The 23,709-nt window shown below is 32.4% G+C and overlaps 2 protein-coding genes across 4 annotated transcripts; both read left to right on the top strand.

Moving 5' to 3' along the window:
- Positions 1–602: 602 nt before the first annotated feature.
- Positions 603–23,281, top strand: LOC114761355 (protein SPEAR3-like). 3 transcript variants are annotated; one of them, XM_028950705.1, is made up of 6 exons: positions 603–629; positions 21,555–21,810; positions 21,915–22,031; positions 22,611–22,678; positions 22,777–22,855; positions 22,966–23,281. In XM_028950705.1, exons 2-6 carry the CDS (start codon positions 21,571–21,573, stop codon positions 23,086–23,088), a joined length of 627 nt encoding a protein of 208 aa, XP_028806538.1. In that variant the 5' UTR covers positions 603–629; positions 21,555–21,570; the 3' UTR covers positions 23,089–23,281. The 3 variants fall into 3 exon arrangements, with proteins under 3 accessions (XP_028806538.1, XP_028806537.1, XP_028806536.1); XM_028950704.1 differs by lacking the exon at positions 603–629 and having other exon boundaries at positions 21,381–21,810; positions 21,918–22,031; XM_028950703.1 differs by lacking the exon at positions 603–629 and having other exon boundaries at positions 21,383–21,810.
- LOC114761354 (auxin-responsive protein IAA27) lies at positions 5,079–7,673 on the top strand. The gene is made up of 5 exons (XM_028950702.1): positions 5,079–5,625; positions 6,199–6,422; positions 6,746–6,887; positions 7,134–7,195; positions 7,304–7,673. Exons 1-5 carry the CDS (start codon positions 5,201–5,203, stop codon positions 7,339–7,341), a joined length of 891 nt encoding a protein of 296 aa, XP_028806535.1. The 5' UTR covers positions 5,079–5,200; the 3' UTR covers positions 7,342–7,673.
- Positions 23,282–23,709: the final 428 nt, after the last annotated feature.

Below are 23,709 nucleotides of genomic sequence, written 5' to 3'. Positions count from 1 at the left end.
TTGCAATTTAACAGTCCTTAGCTGAGAGGTCCTTCTGCCAACTTTGGTGACCATTTAAGCAAACATGTTTTCAAGCACATATATGATTTGTAAGGCTCTGTTTAGATAGACGGAAAATAGGGAGAAGAGAATATTAAAATAAAAAATTTCTAAAATTTTTGGAAGGTTTTTCTCATATTATTCTATTATCCTTTTTCTTATTCAAACAAAAAGGAATAGAAATGAGGAAAGCCAATTCCTCCTGTTGTAGCCTATCACGGGACAGATTTGAAATTATTCAGCAGATTCGAATAATGCCTCCATCACTGGATGGAAGATGAATATTTGTATTGGAAATTAAAGATTAGTTACATGTCACAGTTCTTGAAGAGGCAAATGGGTGTGATGCTTTGAGTGAAGAGGACAAAAGATTAGGAGCCTGCATTGTGGGGAAGACTTATCTGAATATACAGTTAAGAAGGTGGAAGTGGAATGATTATAGCAAAAGTGAACGGCAAATTTGGGCCCACAAATTGCCATAACCATAAAACAGCGCATTATAGTTGAGCTTTGCCGAACAAACTCTCAAAAGCAGAAACCAGATTAAGATATCTCCCAGCAGCCCTATTGAATAGTGTGTGTGTGTGTGGGGTGGAGTGGCCATCATAATTTTTGTTTGAGAAGAGGAAAAAGAATTACAAAAAAAAAGGAGTTAAAGAAAGAGATTGAAGCACTGCTCGATACCAAACAGTGGGATTGCCACTTTGAGGGGCCCAAGCTAGCAGCAAGAACTTTGACGCTAGACAGTTTTTGGAATGTGGGTCCTTTCATTGGATTCTCTTGTTCAACGTTTTGATTATGGGGAAAATCTCCCCATATTTCATTTTTCACTTTAACTTTTTTCGCATTGTATTGAGGATAGCAGAATAAAATACACTGTATAAAATTTACAAATAGTACTGTTTGTCATGAATCTTAATATATCTTGTAATATAACAATCTTTTATATATTATTATATGGTCTGATTGAAAGTAATTCATCTAATGCAATTTTTTATTCATAATATTCACAATCTCAATTTTGTTCAAAGAGAATTGAGTATTTTGGAATCAATCCAATCACAGCAGATTTTAGTATTTACACACACACACACTTATTGATATTATTTGCAATTCACAATCTTAATCATTTAGCTATAAATCCCTAATATGACAAGTTGGTCCGGCCTCTTCTTATTTGATTTCATGTTAGTTTTGCATCAGAAAGATTTCATATTTAATTTTTTGAGGATTGATATTAAATAATAAAAAGAAGATATATTCTAATTATTCATTCATCAAATGATGTCTTTCTTTCATGTATTTTTGTTGGGGGTAAAACTTTAATGTATTTTTATTAACAAGAGCCATATAATTGGTAATAATGCGGCAATATAATTTAGGGTTAAGGTACATCTAACACCTTGAAGTATTTTCTTAGGTGCATCCAACACTCTAAAATATTTTGTGGTGTATCCAGTACCTTGAAGTATTTTCTCAAGTGCTTCCAGTATCGTAAAGTATTTTTTTATGCATCTAGCATCTCAAAGGTTTTTTAAATGTGTCCAGCACCTAAAAATATTTTTCGGTGTATCTAGCACCAAGGCAAAAAAAATATTTCAGGATGTTAGGTATCCCTAAAAAATACTTCGGGATGCACTATAAAATACTTTAGGGTACTGGATGCATCTGAGAAAATACTTCGAGATGCTGGATGTACCATAAAATATTGTAGGGCGCTGGATGCACCTAAGAAAATACTTCGAGATACTGGATATACTTTAACCCTATAATTTATGAGTGTGTGATCATTATTTAACAAGCTGGGCTCCGGGGATGAATAAATAATTAAGTATAAGTGGCTCCTTAAAATTAAGTATTTTCATCAATGTGGTGTTGAAGACTTTTTTCTTTTCTTAATTTTTTCCATGCGTATGGTCCTTCACGTTCTAACAATTATAATAACAAAACAAAGAAGAGGCTTTGAAGTTAATACAGTATGCAACAAAAATGGGGAATGGAATTGTAAAGAGGAAAGTTTTTTTTTTTGGTGATACATAAAGAGGAAAGGTTTTCTGGGTACGTGGAATTGGGTCATTCCATCCACTAACGAACGTAACGGCGTCTTGTCTCCCACCAACCCCTCCATCTTTTCCTTCCCACTTTCTTTACATTTTTTTTCCGGAAAAATAAAATAAAATGACCACATTTTGGGGCCAAATTATATATGAGCATTTAATCATAAAAAATCCTGAAACTCACAAATTAAAAATAATTATATTCTTAATTATTTCAAGAAGTTAAATTCGTTGTTGAGTTTCTGAAAAATCATAAATATTCCTGAATTTAAAAAAAAAATGTTATTATCAAACCCATAAAAATCCTGATGCATTATTGTAGGGGCCTTACAATTTATAAACACAACCCATTCCATATTGGCCAATAAATTTGTAATGAAATTGAAAAGTTAATATACTACCTCCGGTTTTAATTATAAGAGCTAGTTGACTAATTTGAGGAGATTAAAAAAAGAAGTTAAGTTAGTTATTTGTAATAAATAGGTGGTATCTTTTCTAAAATATCCTTACTAATCAAGTGTATTGTCTAGAACTATCATTGTTAGGAGGACTATCTTGGAAAAAAATGCATAAATATAAGAGACAAAGTGGATTGGGGTCTTATATTTAGGATCAAAATAAAAGTCAAACAAGGTCTTATATTAAGGATTGGAAGTAGTATTATGTTACGTTTCACCATAATTCATTGATTAGAATAGTACTTTTCCAAAATTTACTAATACTTTATAGTAATTTTAGTTTAAACAAATAATTACATTTCTAGAGGTTTTTTATTTAAAATTTTTTAAAAATTTAATGTATACACATATATGGTTTTTTTTTTTTGCCAGAGTTTTTTTTATTCTTTTAGGTAGGTTCCGAAACAGAGAATAAAAAAGATGTGAATGGAATGGTAAATTATGGGTTTTTTTTTGGGGGGGGTCAATTATAGGTGTGTCATTTGAGAATTGAGAAGCATTAGTGTATCAGCCATAGGACATCACATATATAATACTTCTCCTCCTATGTTTAGTATAAGACTTTTATTGGTTAAAAAAAATATAAAACTTATTTTATAGCGTAATTTGTATTGTAAAGAGAATCTTATCTTAAGGACTGAAATGAATATATACACATATATGATAAAATTATAATATTCATGAGTTGTTAACCGTGACGACCAAATTCAAGTTATGAATAGAATCATATATTCAGCTCAGTGAAGAGGTAATTAATAAAATAAACACTCTGCCTTTTGGTTTATAAATATTTTACAATCCTATCCATCTATCTTAAATATGAAGAAATTTTTAGAGATTTGTTTCTATCCAAATTATTAAGCCAAAAAGATAATGCTACTAATATTTATTATATTAAGTTTTTTAATCATACATGGTAATATGTTTTAATTTTTAAATATTATTATACTATAAATTCACATTAAAAAAATAGGATACATACCACATGTGATTGGAGAATTAAACATGCTAGATGTAGAAAAATCTGACTGAAATATTCTCCAAAACAAAAGGCTTATATATAGTGCGTTAATTATATTATTTTTCGATACAAGCATTAATCATATCATCACAACTGTTGGCAAAACAATTATATTATTCCAACTTTTGATTTTTTTCAGTTCCATTATTTGTTTTATTTATTTAGTTAAAAATTCATTTTCATTACTAAACTCAATTTGATTTCGATCAATCTTTTAACTTCACTTTTATTTATTTATGCATGTGCTTGGTTAAAATAACAAGAAGAAAGTTTTCATATTCTATAGTGCATTGTTAAAGAAAGATATTAACAATCCAAAATTACAAGTAGGATCAATCCTCATGCTTCTCGATTTCATACTACTAAATACTACCATTTTTTATTTTAAATATAAGAGTTAGTTGATAATTAAATTTAGTTTTAAATATGAGATTTCAATTAACTCTATCTCTTAAATTTATAATTTTTTTTAAAAATATTCTTATTAATTATAACAGGTTTCTATCAAATAGTTTTAATTATAAGTAAATAACTTAACTAATTTTATTAAAAACTGCAATTTACCTGTTGACATGCATCCACTGTACTGCTGATAACGCGGAGTGTGTGCTGTTTTCTGGGCTTAGCCTCTGACTCGTTTTTAATTTCAAACAAGGCATCTCGTACACACAGGCACAGTCAGTTTTGCTTCATTTCCCATCCCTTTGTCTTCGACGTTGGTTTCATTTCATTTTCCTTTCTTCCTCCTCATATGCATATATCCTGTCATCTCAATCCGACGTTCCCTTTCCTGTTCGCAAATTTATATTTTTATTTTCCCGGAGAATCCATTCAGTATATACGCCCAGAAATTTTGTTGCAATTTGTGATAGGAGATCTTCTGCATTTTGCTTCCAAAATCGATGTAAATTTGGCCTTTTCCAGAGACCCTTTTCGTCCCTTTCTTCCTCTGTTCCTCTGTTCCTTTTTGTTTTTCCTCTGTTTCATTTTCCTCCATGCTCTGTGCTTCTTACTTTTCTCGCGCCAACTAGCAGTCTTGCACATGCTCTTCATCCCACGCATATTTTCTGGGACATACAAATAGTGACTTTTTACTTTCTTAGGAGCTGTAAGAAATAACCGGTTTATCTTTTGAATGTCTGTAATTTCATTATACAAGTAAGCAAACGCTAATCTCGGGGAAAAAAAAAAGGATATAGAGATAGCTTTGCCGGGGACTTTCTGTGACTTGTCGGCGTGGTTGCCTACATAAAGATTCATAAAATTAATAAAAAAAATGTGCACAGTCTTCGGGGAATTTTAAACAAAGAATAAAGCGAGAAATTAATTTAACATTATTCCCCTTGCAAATTACGAGCTTGATAATATTCCCTTTCTTAATGTATTAATATCAATTCCCCTTCTTTTTCTTTCTTAATAATAAGACACAGCGCGCCCAGAGTTTACATAGGAACACAACAGAATCTGAAAGCTCAGAGCAAAGTTCTGTTCATCAACATATCTTTCTTCCACTGCTAAATTCTGTTTCTTCAATCTCCGTTTCACACACGCTCTCTCTCTCTTTCTTGTTCTTCTTCTTTGCCCGTTTCGTGGTTTCCGATAATCATTTCCCTAGCCGAGGTTTGATGTCTGTGCCACAGGAGCAGGACTATGTGGGCTTGACAGAGCTTCCTTCAATGGAAAAAGGCTCAGACAAGTTTTCTCAGAGAAGCAATAGTGGCTTGAACCTCAAGGCCACTGAGCTACGACTCGGACTGCCTGGGTCCGAGTCACCGGAGAGGGATGGTGCCGGCGCCGGAAAGAGTGCAGCGGTCTGTGGGGCCAAGAGGGGTTTCTCAGACACCATTAATGGTGGTTCTGGAAAGTGGGCTATGTCAGGGAATGGAGGATCTGAGGCAGGTTTGGGTAAAGATGGTGGCTTGTTTTCTCCTCGAGGTGGCACTAACCCACAAACATGTTTAGGTGCTTCCCTTGCCAAAGATGGCATCCCAAGCTCACCAAAGCCATTGTTGCATGAGAAGAAGCCCCAGATATCTGCTGTTCCTCAGAAGTAATATTACAATCTTTCTTTGATTTTTCACTTTTGTTCTTTTGCTTTACTGTTGCGTTTTATCACTGTTTTGTCCATGTTGCTTGTTGATGTTTCTGCGAATTCTTTATAATATGTTGGATGCTGCACAAAACTCCATGGAAAATGAAGAGAGAAAATCTTTCCATTGGAAATTTTGATCAATCTCTTGTTTATGCTGTTGCTAAATTTCTTGTTCTGGTAGCTCTTGATATAAGAAAATCTGCTCTTAGTTTAAAGTAATTTTGAGGATACTACTTTTCTGTTAATCATTCATGGGGTGGTTTTTCTCTTGTTTCATCCGTTTTCTCTATATGATTTCTTGTTGTATATGTTTCCGGATTGAACCCCTGCAAATTTTCTTCTGATGCTTTCATGTATTTCCCTTATGCTGTGTGAGTTCTATGACTCTGACTCAAGCACAAGGATACGCATCCGTTTTTAGCTAGATCACTTCGCTATTGAATTATAATCTTTGCCTCCAGTCAGAGAAGTTGTGTCTTTGCTTAGGCCCGCTATAATTAAAGTTTGGTGCGCTCTTCTTATGTGAATCAGGGAACAAGTTGTGGGATGGCCACCAATCAGATCTTTCAGGAAGAACTCGATGGCCTCTAATCCTCAAAAGAACGATGATGATGCAGAAGCCAAGTCTGGATGTCTTTATGTAAAAGTAAGCATGGATGGTGCCCCCTACTTGAGGAAAGTGGATCTCAAAAACTTTGGCAGTTACCAGCAACTTTCTTCAGCACTTGAAAAGATGTTCAGATGTTTTACAATCAGTGAGTTTCCGTCCACTTGCAACTCATTCTTTACCTTTAACTGTAGTTTCTTCATCATCTTTTTTGAGATCATGTGAAAAATTTGAACTATGCACGGTAATGAATCAGGATCAACAGTCTCTAAAGGCTAATACTTTGGAGCCATGGATGAAAAGCAACGAATAGTCTTCTACCTAATGAAAAAAACATAATATACCCATTTAAACTTTGATAGTAGAGATTTTTCCATCTTTGTGACGCGAGTTACGGCCCAATTTTAGTCTAGTCCACTGAGATTTTGCGCGTTTTGAAGATTCTGATGTTTTAATCCATGACATGTTCAGGTCAATGTGGATCTCACGGAATTTCAAGTCATGATAATTTGAGTGAAAGTAGGTTGAAGGATCTGCTTCATGGCTCAGAATATGTGCTCACCTATGAAGACAAGGATGGTGATTGGATGCTAGTTGGTGATGTGCCTTGGGAGTAAGTGCCATCCATGTTTCATAATGTCTGAATTATGGTTTCTGGTTAGATTGTCGGAAGAATGTCAATTTGAATCTTTTCCATGTTTCACCGCGTATATTATCAGCTGTTTGTTTAGTGGTTTTAAGACAATGACTCTGCTGCCCATGTATTAACTTCAGACCTTGCTCTCGTTCCTGCATGAGCAAAAAACAAGTTATTACGTGCGTTCATCTTTCTGATATTATCCCTTTGTTCTTGTGTCAGGATGTTCACTGCCTCTTGCAAGAGATTGAGGATCATGAAGAGTTCTGAAGCGATTGGCCTAGGTAACCTTATCTTCTACTTCTATCATCTAATTTTTGAAATTTGAAAGAAACATATCTATTTTTCAGCAAGACTGGTTTACTTACATACATACATCTCATTTGTTGCAGCACCAAGAGCAATGGAAAAGTGCAAAAGCCGAAACTAGGGCATGCTGCAACTGATACACATATTTGAGCACATATACACAAGAGGTGGCTTTCTTCCTTGTTTATGTAAAATTACAGTCCTAGTAATGAGAAATTTGAGTGTACTACTAGACTTGTTAGTGGACAAGACATGATGTAGAGGGGTTTGAGGTTTCTAACGTTTGTTGAATCTTCCTTCTCTCTGACTTCTTAAGGCTAAAGGGTTTATGTTTGTATGTAAATTTCATATTTGATTCAGTAACTTGTTGTCTCCCTGCTTACTCCTGTAAAAGCAAATAGTGTATGTATGTAAGTGAGCATTTTGTTATCTATAGAATGAACAGAAGATCAATCAAACCAAGTCGATGAGCATCCACTTGTGGATACGATTAACAGGGCACACAAATAATTGTGTGGATGATGATCCGATATGATTGAAGCGAAGAAGATAGGGTTTGTGAGATGTGAATCGGATGTGTCTGGTAATGGAGACTGTGTTATCCTTGACGCCTTTTTCTGGTAACAGTTGACAAATACGAGGATGGATTGGTGGTTAGGGGACATGTCTTGTCGTGGCAAATGTGGTTTCTTCTTCATCTTCATCTTCTTCTTCCTCCTCCTCCTCACATAAGTTAAGATCAATCACATGGCTCACTTGAGCTGACTGATCATCAAATGCCTCTGTGAGCTTCATAGCCAAATTGGTTTTTCAAGAAATTATCAACTTAAAAAAAGGCAGTTTGCATGTTAACTTGATGTTCGTTCATATACGGGCTGTTTCTCATCAGATTCCTACGTCACAAAAAACAAAACATGCTTTTCTAAGGAACGATGGCTTGTTGCGAATGATCGGCGGGAGTGGCGGTGGCTGATGAACGGAGCTAACTTGGAAGACACATAAGGGGAGGTCAAATGCTCCACTAACGCAGAGTTTACAATATAAAAGGCATTACTTTGGATATTATTTTGATGCATCATTCTAGTTTTCTGAATTGACTTTCAAATATAGAATTGACTTTTTAATTCCCCCTTTGTTTTCTGAAAAAATTATGTGCAAGTTTTAAATAAGGGGTTTACTTATAAATAAGTACGGTAATAAATCTGCAAAAATACAGTCAAGTCCCTTAAAACTGGTTGTAATTTGTCATCGGTGTGAAGAGACCTCACCGTCCCAGTTTCGTAAGCTAATGGCCTTTGCATTGTACTGCTGGATTAGATACGAAAAATTTGAGGAGTTGTGATTGATTTTTCTATGAGTGGGAGGTTCCTTTGGAGAGTCTCCAGAAAGAAGAGTGAGGGGGGAAAAAAAAAAAGATCCTGAAAAAGGATAAGAATGGATTTGTGAGAGAACCAAAACAAACAGGGAAATGAGATTGAGATTTAGGATTGGCTGGGGATCGCAGGCATTTTTATTTATTTAACCCTATTCAATTTGTAAGTATAAAAATGTCAAGATCTTAACCCTAAAAAAAATGTTAACAATGAGGTCATGTTAAAGAAATTAAAAAAAAAAAAATCGAGGGTCTATAGGCAATTTCAAAGTTGAGGGAAGACAGGCCTCTCTGTATTGATGCTTTTTCTCCCATTTGGGCCAGATTTCGAGTTCTCATACTTCCTCCTCATGTTTTGCTTTTAAAGCTTCTTCTCAAGGGTAGGGTTTAGAGTTTAAATCTAACAAAATGAGTTAGTATATTGTAACATGACAAAATAGTATTTAAATTTTTATTGAAAAATTTATTTATATTTAGTGTCTGACCTTGAATATAATTGTTTTCAATAAAATAACAGATGTGTCTTAAAAAAAAAATCTCTTTCCTTTCTTTTTAACCCCCCGTTTTTTTTTTTTGCCTGCTCTTGTCCTCTTTTTTCCAATGGAAGGCAACATTTTTCTTCCTTCTCGTCCTTTTTTCCACCTCCTTTTTATCCATGAGGGTATATTTTCTGTTATTTCAAAGTTTTTTCTCCGAAAGGGGTACACTGGTCAAGGCCGATAGCATGAGGCTGTTATATTTTGTCGAGAAACTAATTCATAATTATCTTTCCAAAGCACCTGAGATTGAGATAATTAATTTTAATTGGTTAAGATGTATGCATGCAAATTAAATAAAAAGCTTTGGAATTGCTTTCTGAACAACCCAGTCTCTTGAACAGTGCTTTACTTATATGCTACTTCCTATTAATTCGTGCTTTACTCTTACATTGAAAAGGTAGTTTCCACTTTCCAGAACTTGTCAAGCAAATTAAACGCGCAAAGTCAATCGGCCATATGGTTAGTTAATTTGTTAAGGGTACTTTTACCCTTTGAATTATCTTCTCAGAGATACTGAATGAATATCCTAAATTATTATTAAAAAGAGAGCAACATTAATTTCTTCATTAACCCTGCGTTATCTTGTCAATGATTAGTTCTTTAAGCAACAACTCCGTCAACTACGCTCAACTGGAGTCTCCGGTTCAAACCGGATAATAACATGTTTGTACTTTGCATGTATGTGTGTCTTCAATTGTATTATATGAACAAGAATCAACGACACGACCAAGAAAATCGTGAAAAAGGGGCCAAATGAGTGCCAATAAATTAATGTAATGTATTATTCATGTAAAAGATCAAAATATCATTTTAACAAATCACTTTGACAGGCTGCTTATTTTTTGATGAAATGCGCTATTTTGTGAGGATATGAATAATAACAACAACAATAACAACAATGACACAGTACAACTAAAAACTTGGTAGAATCAATAATGGACCTAAAAATAGAGTCTTACCAAATTAAATTAGAAATTATAAATGGGAGTAAACCCGTCTTGAAGGGGGAAAAATGAAAAATAATCTTTCTTGGGCTGGAACCAAGTTGGCCGAAAGAAGCACTTCATGCCATCATTCCAAGCGTTGTCGTTTAGTATGATGGCATGAAATGCTTATTTCTCTTTCTTTTTTTGGAAAATTACTGAGACTTGAGAGCGACAGGAAGCTAAGCTGAGTACATGTTTGGAATAACATTGATTAAAAAGTCTCAGCATTGAGTTAGAAAAAAAAAAGTTAATTAATTGGATGAAAAAAATAGTATTTGGCATAATTTGTAAAAATTTGTTGGGGCAAACGTTAATCCAAACAAGTCCTTGTCCAATAACAGTGAGAAAAAGGTGAGAATAATTGTTAGAATGCTGAAGGCAAAAGCAATTCAAACAATAATACACCTATTTAGGAATATGTTTGGATTAGCGATGATAAAATAACTTTTATTTTATTGACTTTATAAATTTAAGTTAAAGTTAATTAGTATAGTGTGATTTATGTTTGAATTGTCTTTTGTTAAAAAAAGAAGAAGATAATTTTGATAAGCTAAAACTTGTTCGAATGCCTAATTAATAGAAAAATAAATATAGATGTAAAATGACTGAACACGACGTGAGTTTTATTAAACAGTATATAACATATATGATAATTTTAAGAGAAATGTTAAAATTAAAAATTACAAAAATAAAAAGAAAAATTTGAAAATACTAAAATATTTTAGTTTTAGGGAAAATTAGGGAAAAGTCCTTCCATTGAAATATAACCGATGAGAATGATCTAAATCAAAATATAAGTACTCTGTGTATAAAATTTACAGAGTGTCAGTACTCGGTGAGTAAAAAAATTTATCACTTACTTCTTACCAATTAAATTTTAACAAAATTTTTTTTCTCAATTTCTCCTAAATTTTATGAATATGATCCTAGATAACAGATAACATTAGATTTATTTTTTTAAAAAATCATTTCATTAATCTTGGAATGAACTCGAGGGGACAAGTAAAAGCAACCTCTCACTTACAAATGTGAGCCCACTTTTTTGGGATAACATGCGTTGTAGAAGGCAAAAATAACATAATGTAGCGTTGAAAAAAAGTCACCTTAGAGTATAAACCCTTGTACTCACAACGCCCATCCAAACATACATTTTAAGTTTGAAGTTGATTTCTGTAACAGAGAAGTCAGTTTGTTTGGAGCTCACTAACATAATCTCAAACACATTATACAACCTGGGTCCGCCCTGGATGAATAACAAATTTGATTTGAGGTAATGAATTAAAAGGATACATGCATGCATGGAAGCTTAAGTGTTCATATTGATTGAAAGGTGGACATATATACAATAGTAGGCAGTAGGCTATATATATATATATATATATATATATTGTTGGTGGCATTTATATATATATATATATATATATATAAGAAATGAACAAACACAGGACAATGATTAAAGTATAATGAATATAAGGTAAGCATGTGTGGAACTGGAGACATCATCATGATTTGCCTTCAACTCCTATTAATTTATAACCGATGCAGCCAAACTCTCTTATTTAACACACAACTTTAGAAGGATGGCAGGCAAATTCCCTCCTCCTCCTCCTCCTCCTATTTAAATAACGGCCAACTTAAAGCCATATACTCCACGACACGTGAAAAGCCAACCCCATATACGTCATTCCTGACATCACCTTCAATGTTCTATGCCTTTTCCTAGTAAACCACCACTTTAAAAGTTTTTAAGTAACGCCTAATATTTTGGATTAATTTTTAATAGTATTTGATATTATTGTGCGAAAATTATTTTTTCAATCAATATATATAATTGTACCCAGCATGACAACATAAAACATGAAACCTACAATCTAGTTGGAAGTAAATAAAGTTTAAATTAAACTATATCTAAGGTGGCAACCTACGTCATGGAATAAATCAGTTGATCTCCTTTGTTGTCAAATAATATTTTTTAATTTTTGAGAAAAATATTACTACCTCTGATATTTAATATAAGAGCTAACTGACTAATTTGAACAGATTAAGAAAGTTTGTTAAGTTAGTTATTTGTAATAAATAGATGTTATTTTCCTTAAACTACTCTTTCTAATCATACGGATTAGCTAGAATTGCCATTTCACAAATTTTTAATCATGCGAAAAATGGATAAATATGATAAACAAAGTGTATTAAGGTCTTGTATTTAGAATAAAAATAAATGTTAAACTAACTCTAATATTAAAAATTAGTAGAATTTAAGTTATTTACGAGCATGCCACAAACTAAACTTCAGAGTCAAGATGTTTATAATTTCCACCCTTACAAAATTCAATGCTTGTGAGCCGAACATTCAGGTGACATATACATGTGCACGTACACGCATATCTATCTACTTGATTATACTTTAAAACTCAAATTGTAATTATAGAAAAAATAGGAATCTTATACTTAACTTCAGAGTTCGGATTTTTATTTTAGTCCATACAACTTCCTGTGCTTGCGCTAATAACTTAGTATGCAAAAACATTATTACTTAAATTAATCATTCAACTCTTATATTAAAAATTAGAAGAACTAATATTTTAGTGCACATGCCCCAGCATAATCAACAAAGTTGGAGACATAAATAATCCTTAAAGTTTGTGAAATAGCTGGGGGAAGAGGCTCCTGTATTTGCATTTGCCAATTTTCAACCTTGCCATTAAGAGCCATTCGTGTCCCAAGTTCCGCTAGAAAAAAGGACAATAATATTGACTAATACTATTATTTTTTTAAAAAAATTATAAGATAAATTGATGGGTTTCAAAATAATTGAGCCCCATCATTTTATATTTGGACTTTTATAAAACAGGCCTTTTTTTTTCCCTTCCTGATTGGACGTCTTTCTTAGATTAGCTATTTTATTGAGACGGGCTTTATTAGACCAAGTAGCCTCTTAAATCCATGATTGGAATCTAATCATATTTACATCCTCCACGTAAAAATGCAGTTAAATAAATCTTAATTATTGTATCATCCCTCTAAGGACCATACACAGATTAATTAAGGCGTGCCATTTGATATGTGAAAAGACAGAGATGAGGATCAAATCCAAAGTCCTTAATCACGCTATATCATCAGAGCAGCTATAAATAAATATATATATATATATATATATATATTGACGGAATATGATATAGGAGGCAAAAATCTTGGGTTCAACGATATTTATAAATTAAACGTAATTAAAATAACATGCATACATTATGCAATTAGGTTGCATATACAAATACATAAATTTTAAAAACTTATATACATATTTTTCATTCAACACGGATCAAAGCGATTGATCATACGCTGGTACATAGAATTGATCCATATATATAATATAGTATAATATGATATAATATATAAATCAAAGGGGACACGACGAATCAATTAATAGAGTGCAGGTAACAAATGCAAAATAAAGATTGGACATAAAGTCATGATGATCGAACTAAAAAAATTAAATCAAGTGTTACACAAATCACATTCAAAGCAAGAGATCAACTGGGGATGTTGGTTTTTGAAAACAAATGTAAAAGGTTAGGGGACAAGCACAGAAATTGCCACATTTCCAAGTAATGTGTGGGGCCAGTAGTAGTGTTAATTAATGAAGTAATTTGTATAATTAATAACATGAAAAAGGGTTTACAACAAGACATGTGGGTCAGGGACCATATATTTCCTTGTAACTTCCAATTAATAATAGGGTCCCAGTCCAGATGTGTCCTAATTATTATAGAGGCTTCTTGTAGTTTTTTAGTGCCAGAAAATCCCTCAGCCAGGCAAAACGTGGATTCATGGCTGATTCAGCATCTTTCAACTTGATTCTGGAGATCTAAATATCAGGTTTTAAACTGGACACAGATCAATCATGATTCCTTTTCATTAATCAATTCATAACAAATTAAAAGATCACCCAAGGGGCATCCTCTTCATCATCGGACATCTCAAAACTTCCAAAACAATGATATCAAACTCAGCACTATACTAATGTGGTATACAGTACGTATATAATTAAAAGTGGGCTATACTTAGGTGCTAGTCCCTTATATATATAACATGGTGAAACAATGTTTATATTCCCATAAGAAGATATGCTTATATTTAGTGTTTAATAGTGTCTCGAATAAAATTGCCTTCAATAAAATGATGCTTGTGCTTAGCCAAAAAAAGGGGGTTATACTTTTAAAGTATGCATTTCCACATATGCTAGTGTATATATGAACAATGAATGTATGTTTTCCTGTCATACATTTAATTAGAAACGAGAAACCTCAATCTTGACAAATCCTGCTAGTTAATGTGAGTCTGGGAGTGTTGGATGGAATGAAATGTGAAATGGATCGACACAAATCTTTTCAAACACTTCTTCTTCTTCTTTTTTAATCATAATTCACCCATTATACTTCATGAGGAAAGAATTTAAACTCACGATATCATGCTTAAAAACATAGAGCCACATTTGGATCCGACACAAACCTCTACAAGAGTAACCATATATATTCATAGCGATATGTCAATATGTCATGCCCCCGTGTGTAAATTGGTGATGATCAGATTGAAATAAGGTAATTATTATATATCCACAATCTGATATATGTATATACTATTCCGATTCTAAATATAAGACTCATTTTGTAATGTAATTTACACTACAAAATGAGTCTTATAAGGAGAAATAATATATATTAAAATAAAATAGAGGGAGCGCAATTTCCAAGGCATTAATATGATGTTGTGTATTTAGAGATCGTGGGAAGTAATGCGAGGCTGAAAGAGAGCATGTGCCACAAATCTAGAGTAGATATACAGATCGGATACCGTTTATATATTCTGTGCATATCTTTTCCCACTTCTCTTTGTCTTATCTTTTTTTGCTTTCTATTATATACTTACCACATCGAACCTGATGATCAGCACAATCCCTCGTTTCTTTACTTTATAATTATCAATATCATTAGTTGTTGTTATTATTATTATTATTATCAATTATTTATATTCATCCTCAATCATTAATGTCTTTCTCTCTTCATTCCTTCCAAAACACACCACGTAGGTTCACGCGCAGAGTAAAAGTTCTCTCTTATTGTTGAAAATACGTACTTAGTACGTATCACATATATATATATATATATATCCAGTTCTTTATTTGAGATTAAAATGTGGGATGGAAGATTGAGATATACGAGTCAATTAAATTTATTAATTAGAGATGAGACCTGGCGCAATATCAGCGATCCATTAATGTTTCAAGTCATTGTGATCCCAGAGGAAACAGAATCAAAGAATCTGTCCAAACATAGGAAGATTGAAATAACAAAGGTTTAATTAGGTGATATAAACAGGATAATTAACTTTAGATAAAGCGAGCTTGAAGATTTACTGACTATATGAATGGGCTTGGCAACAGAAACATTATTATTAATTATCTTTCCATTACATATACGTGCACCCACAATATGGAGTGAATTCCTTATATTAGTCTAAAATAATAAATTGAATAATACTGACATAAAATACGTTTTGAAATAATGGCCCCTTCTTGGTTTGGTACGAGGATTCTTTTTTTAAGAAAAAAATAAAGCATGAATGGTGGGAATGGGCGAGTTTTGATGGAATGAAATGAATATGTATGCAAAAGAAAATATGATGAGCTGCCAGAAAAGAAAGACGAAAGTACGAAGATATTTTTTTATCTTTTTTTAGCATGAATTATTTTTTAAGAAAGACAAAAAAATCACCATATATAACGATGTTTAAAAAATGAATACATTATTATAACTATTTTATTTTTCTTATCAAGGTTTAAAATATATTAAGTTGCAAATGACTGAGGTGCTAAACACACTTGGCAAGGCATTTTATGGACCATGACCATATATGAAGCTGGAGGGACAAAATAAAGGAGATGCAGTTCATGGCGTTCTACGAATTTGGTGATGATTCCGAACTATGTCAGCCAATGAGTGGATCAAAAGAGAACAATAAAAATAGTTTTTTTTTTAAATTCAAGGAAGATTATCTATTTATATTTTCAACATAATTATTACGAATTAAAATTAATTGACATTGGTTGTCAGATTAATTTAATTTGGCAAGATATTTTAAATACGAGAAACAAATTAATTGGAATTAGTTTGACTGAGTGAAGTACAGTTCGATTGTGGATTAAAATATTTAAGATAATGAAGGATATTTTTAGCGAGTTTACTCTAGAAATTAGGGAGAATTATCTCTGACTCTCTCTAAAAAAAGAAAAACAAACATTATATTTGACTCCAACCTTAGTGGTTTGTTCCAACATGAGTATATATAATCACTCCAAGTGCCCGTTTGGATTAGCGGTGAACAACTGTGATTTTAGATAATCATGAATTTTATAAGTGACACTGGCTATAAGTGACACTAGTTAATTGTGATTTTGTTTGGATATTTTTTTTATAAGTGATTTTAAGAATTGTGATTATGTTTGGTTTTCATTTATTAAAATCACTTATGGGTGTATAATTACTAAAAAGGACATGAAGTTAATGAAGTTGTTTACATTTTCATAATTATTATATTTAATAATAAATTTTATTAAATATAATTTAATAAATGACATGAATATTTAAATATTATTTTTATTTTAAAATTATTATTATTTAAAATCACTTGCAAAATTTATGTGTAGTACAAATATTAAATAAAAAATCCCATATAAATAAGAGATGAATGAAAATATTTTTTTAAAAAATTGATTAGCAATTTTAGTAACATAGATAAGGAAATTGAATGTTCAATCAAAATTATAACTAAGAAATAAAATTTAAACAACAAAACTAATTAATAAAAATGATAGCTAATTATTTTCCCTGTATTGCAGAATTTGATCTCGAATTGAGTCTCGAAGACGATCCATTTCTGATGAGAAAACTATGTTGGCACTTGGTGATTGTGTTGTTTCAATCATATGTCATCTGTTATCTTACTTTTTAAAAAATGTCTTTTAGATAAACTAAAAGAAAAACAGTTTCATATTGTATGTTTTTAAAAAAATTAAAATAATTACCATTAGAATGAGGGGTAGATTGGAGAAAATTTAGTTACTTAAGATTCATCGGGATTTTTCAAATGTATAAACTACTTCTTGTTGCTTATCCTAAAAGTGCGGTAGAAGGTTAAAATCACGATTCATCGGGATTTTATAAAAATTATCCAAACACCCTAAACATGTTTCATAAGCACTTATTTGAATTTAAACGGACTTATTTGAGATCCCACCGCTTAACCAAATAGGCTCCAAGTGTCCTTCTCTCTGTAATCATCAAAAGGAAATGTTTCGAATATTATGATAACTTTTTTATTTATGTGTACATAGTGAGAAGGAGAATAATGATATCTGATCTGTTAGGACCAAAATAATGTTAATTTATAAACTCTATTTTGAATATATGTCGGTTGCAAAGTTTTAATTAAAATCTCGCTCCTGCAAAATTACACAAAACTGCACCATGTCTAACCAACAGGCAGCTCTTCGAAAGAAAGACATCGAATTCTAAACAAAATCAAAGCTGATTATTGTTTATACTTGTTCTTGTTCGTTGGTCCATTTAACTAATTCCTTTTTTAAAAGTCCATTTAAACAATTTCAATAATACACCACAAGAAAAGCGCGCGTGTGTGTGAAGGTGCAAATTAAAATTTATATAATTCAAGTGTCTCATGTATGGGAATTCCACAAAATTGCACAACATCACTGATGCATTCAAAAACCTAAATTATTAATTAAAGTTTTGCATTGCGTAAACAGGTCAAAGGCGACTATATTTATAAATAAATAAAAAAAACTTAGTCATTGTTGTAACACTAAAAAAATAATAGTAATATATCATTAGGTGAGTGCATAACGTTCGGAACATGACTAGATACATATGTGGCGAGATTCTATTAGTCCTCGAAAGTATAAAACCCAACCAACGAACACAGCAGATAATTTGGTTTTACGAGAATCTTGTGTATTTGTATATTGCAATCACCTGTTTCACGATTGTACATTAAATATGTTTTATTAGGTTAATTAATAATAATTATTAATAATCAAATAATAATGTAGTGCGAATTATTTCATAGCTTTACATCATGCCCAATAGAGACGACTCGTAATGCGATAAGCTTCTCTGATCAACCATATAGCCACCTGCCTAACCCTATAGAAAGGATGACAAAGAAAGAATATGACTTTATAAATAAAATAATAGCTTCCAACATTTTATTTCAGAATTCGATTCTTGTTAATTTTTTAATTACGTGTGTTCACACACACACATCTTTTTGGCTGAATTGGTAGTCTTGTTTTAGTGCTCCAGCTTATAACTACCACATTTCACTGTTATTATTATTCTTTTCCCTGTTCTAGGTTTAGAATTGCCCCCCATTTTATTTTAAATTGGATTGATGAGACATAAAAAGATATATTTTAACTCGTAACTTTGACAAATAAGGAAAAAAATATTGCTCATTGTTGACTTTGCTCCTTTTGTTTGTATTAAAATCGAGAGAGAGAGAGATAATTTTCTTTATGGATGTCATTCATATCACTCCATATGGATATATTTATTTTTATTATTATTATAATTGTTATCACTGATTAGCTCAAAGTGGATGCAGAAGTGGAGGCAGCCATAATTGTAAGTGGTGCTTTTAGATCAGCAACATAACCCTAACCCGACGTTATTTGAGTTGAGAAAGAAAAGAGAACTAGAAGATAAATTTTTTCTTTTTTTTTGGGGGGGGGGAATATATTGACAATATAATATTTTTTTTCTGTTTGGGGTATCAAGAGAAATTTTTTGAAAACAATGGAAAAGTGAAGAAGAAAAGGCAAGTTTTCAATCTCAAAAAAAGTAGAGAAATTTTAGAGAGAAAAGATGCTTTTCAAAATTGTTCAGAAAAGAAGAAAAACATTATGGATACTCATACTGTTGTCATTATATGAAAGTAATCATTTTTCCTTTGTTTTTTTTACCTATTTATTGAAGCATGAGTGGATAAATAAAATTTACTTTGCCGTTCAGATCTTCTCTCTATTTTCTTCCTCTTATTTTATTTTCTGTCATTTTCATATATTCGTCCAAATAAAGCATGTGAGAGTTCAAAGGGTGTAGAAAGGAAAAGGGACGAGGGGAAATAAAGTTAATAATAGTTGAGTCAAGTGAAAAGTACATTGATATCTCTTAAGCAAGCTTTTATATTCAAGTCTTATGCTGGCAAAGCTTTTCATTATTCAGGGGTGAGAGGACTCAAATCTATACTAATTATAAATAAAGCGTTCTTATATAAGAGGAACATAAAAAAACATAAATATCGGATCTTTTGTATACTTTTTCTCCCAAAAAAATATGATACAAAGAAGCTAGAAGTAGTGTATTTTTATATTTATACTCTTTTTTTTTTTTTATCAGTGTTGATCACTTAAGGAGGAAAAACAGAAGCACCACGGGCAAAGTAAGAGGGAGGAATAGGAGCTGAGGAAGAGAATGAAAAGGAGGCAAATCCCGGATTAATTATGTGAAATAAAATATATAATATTATATTTCTGTTCACAATATTAATATCTATAATTACATGCCTCAAATTATTTATGACTCACAGGACAATGACTTCAAATCCTACTATTAAGACTTTGTTGGAGAGTAATTTTTAAATATGTTTTGAAACCAAAAACATGCTTTAATTTTTCTGATAAGTCTTCGAGATCTAACTTACATATATACACACACAGTGTGTGCGTCCTGTGGTGAAGCAACAAGTGACACAGATTTATTTAAATTAATGAGTGGGGTTTCTTGTAATTGCATGGGTTCACATGTCTGGTTAACAAATTGAAGGATTCTCACTTTCCACCACATAAACAACTCATAAAATATGACCCACAAATCGTGAGTGATTCTGATACAAATTAGATTTGGACTCGTTACCATTTAACAATAATTATACCCCCCATTACTATCATTAATTCAATTATTCTATGACATTTAACCATCGAATATATATACATATTATATATTTATCCTTCTTAATTAAGCAAATTTATACCATTTTTAATTACTTTTACAACATCTTTCAACTTAAATTTTTGAATGCTATATATATATATATATATATAATATTGCTCTCTCCGCCTAAATCGTATACATTTTGAAACTCTATAATTGATTTTGGGATGTGTAACTCAAACGCGATTTGCTCTTAATTAATAATATTTTATGTTATGACTATATATTTACTTTGCTTTGTTGATGAGCTGCTTGATTATGGATTAAATTTTACAGCTGGGACTTTTTTAGAGTATTATCATCCAAGACAAATTGACCAAGAACTAGGGAATCACGTGCTGATGGAACCCACTTAGGGTCTTGTTATCCACATGCTCAGGTATCAAAATGATAAAAATGAAAACGAAATTTAATTTAATCATATATATAATGTATTAATTGCTCATAAATATTCAAAGAAAAAAAATTACTCAAGTGGCTAGTCACTTTAGCTAACTATCAATACTTGCCAGCTAGTCCTATCATATTTTTCCCCCCATATATAGCATAATTAGTTTGTAAATCGAAGTCTGAGGCTATACATGCTATTTATGATTTATGAAATTTTATTATATATATTTCTTGCCCACACACACACACACACACACACACAAATATATTAGTATTTGGTGCAATTTTTCAATAAAATTTGAAATTTTTAAAAAAAATTAAAGATATATAAAGTAATACTATAAATTTTACTGGCTTCTTGTGCAATGCATGGAATGTTTTTTCTAAATTTTTTAGTGATGTTACGCTCATCTTATATTTATTATGTGATCTATTTATATTAAATTAAAAGAGAGAGAGGGATAAAAAAAATTCACACTTGCATTTAGCCAACCTTATGGGCGTGGCTACTTGTTGTCCACCAACACTAATTATTTAAGATTGTAAAAGAGAGACAATCCCTTTCAGAGATAGCATCCCATCCGAGGGCTTTAAAAAACTTATAAACGAGCAGAAAATTTAATTAATAACGTAATCATCATTATTAGTATTAGAATAATAAAATTACTCAGTTGTGAGAGAAAAGTCGAGGCAGAAGGGGGGAGAGAGAGATAAAGGGGCATAAAATCCAGGTATATATAACATTCAAATCTACGCACAATCGGCTCCAGCGATGCAATAATTCCAGCAAAATAGCTTAGAAACAGCTTTGGAAATCTCTGATTCTCTACCATCTCTCTTCTCTCTCTCTGTACAAAGCTTTCTGCAACTCGAAGTTCCGGGGATTTTCAAAACCCGGAAATTAAAAGCCTCTATCCCTCCCCCCCCCTGTGTCTCTTTGTTTGGTGTTTTATTTTTCCTCACACAGACACACATCAGAGAAGAAAAGAAAGAGAGAGGATGGGAAGCGGTTATTTTGGAGAGCTAAACTTGGGAAGTACTGAGAGAGCAAGTGGATCTTCTGCTTCGTCTTCTTCATCATCAAGGAAAGGAAAGAAGAACAATTCGGACAAGCCTAAACAACCCCAGAGAGGTCTTGGAGTTGCTCAGTTAGAGAAGATCAGATTACATGGCCAAATAGATTGTGGATATCCTCCTCCTCCCCCTCTTCACGTCCCTTATCCTTCTAATTTCAACAACGTAAAACTGTAACCCTATATATTTCTATCTCCCAATTCTCTCCTTTTTTTAGGAGAAATTATTTTTGGTTATTAATGGAGTTTTTGGCGCTCATGAACATGCAGCAGGAAGATCCAAGAGCTCAATCCGCTTATTCATCAGTACCATCATCGTCTTTTTCTTATTCTCCGTCATCCTCCTCCTACTCACCTTCTTACTGCTTCCATCCCAACATTGCGCAGGTATATGTGTAATTGATCTATTTTCATCGTATCAAGTCTCAATCAGTTTCATTTCTGCACACTTTAACTTGGTACAGCTGTACGATATTTCACTGTAATTGTTTGTGACCCTTCTTTAACTATGCTGCAAAATCTGTCTATGCGTGCAAGATAGCTGTTTGTACGACAAAGGAATCATGGGTAATCTTTAGTATATATGACCAACTTGTTTTTTTAATCGGAAAGTTCATGGGGCAACCCTAGCAAATCTTTTTGTCAGATTTTTTTTAGAGCCGGAATCTTCTTAGCAGATTTGAACCAACTCAGCTTAATATTGTGTTGAAGATGAAAGAGTATTTTATTAGTATTTTGAGCGAGTGAAGACACAACGCTATACGTATTGAGGAATGAATCTGTGTCCTGATGCCAAGTCAAGACCCTCTTTCGCATCATCTTTCACCATCACCTTCACCTAATTTGCACATAATAGTCCTCACTGTTTTTTCTTGATATGTCCGTTGTTAAAGTTACACATGTACATGAAAAGAGTGAGTTTTGGAAAATACTGGATTTTGAAGTAATAATTGTTTGCAAGCGCAGATGGGCCTACCCGAATACGAAAGAACAAACATCAGATATGGAAGTTCTCAGCCACCTAATGCAGCAAGGTACTTTAATCTGCCTGATGAACTCAGACTATATATGTAGTACTGTTCGATGAATTTATGGCTGATATATATGTGTGAACTTCTTTATCTAAAACCAGATGGGACAATTCCAATTCCGTCTTGCATACACAATCTTCTGCTCAACCCAACGTCACAAGACCGTTTCTAAATCTTTACGTAAGGAGATTTTCCTTTTGCCCCCCTCTTCATACTGATCAATACTTAACAGTTTGTATCTGATTCAAACTAATAAGGTCTTCTACTTGTTTCTTTCCATGATTAATCAGGATCACTCACACCTGCACATAGATAGCCAACAGCATAGGAGTGGATCCTTTGGCTCGAGCAGTCAGAATTCTGAATCAAGTGACCCTCAAGAACCAGATTTGGAACTCAGATTATCTCTTTAGCCATCAGCAGCTCTCAAAAATGTAATGCTTTCATTTGCAATTTGATGATTAGTTGCTATCTTGAAAAGTTTCAATTTGAAGATAGCCATGTGTAATGCAAGATTAGAATGGCCCAGTTTGCAAAGACAAATCACCATTTTCTTCTTTAATTACATAAATTCTCAAAGAAATGAGAAGAAATTGTTTTCTCTAACTAGCTGTCCTTGTTGCAGTATCTCACCTAAATTAAATTAGCACCCAGCATCTGGCTATATATATGTATAGTAGTCTTCATCATTCAGTAGTTTTATCTAGTTGAGGTGTAGAGGAACTTATTGAGCCCCTATTAAGGAACTGATATTGCCTACTAGCACCAAAAGAAACAAAAGATCTCCCGACAGAAATGCCAGAATGTTATATTGGATACAATTTTCTCACATGCATGTCTCTGATGATCATTTCTACGGTGTCATCAAGTTTATATATGTAAGATTCGTGGGTTGAAGTTCACATCAGCGTTGCAATTGACTGCTCCGAGAAAATAAACCTACTCTTACATGCTTTATTATTATTGTAGTGGTATCCATGCTCTTTTTCTCGTCTTAAATATAGGACTTAATTATTGATGAATGTGATTTGATC

Source organism: Neltuma alba, unplaced genomic scaffold, assembly GCF_004799145.2.
Source record: "Neltuma alba isolate B1F8T4 unplaced genomic scaffold, ASM479914v2 tig00011119_pilon, whole genome shotgun sequence".
Lineage (NCBI taxonomy): Eukaryota > Viridiplantae > Streptophyta > Magnoliopsida > Fabales > Fabaceae > Neltuma > Neltuma alba.
Note: the sequence above shows the minus strand (reverse complement) of the source record. Positions and strands in the feature narration are given on the sequence as shown.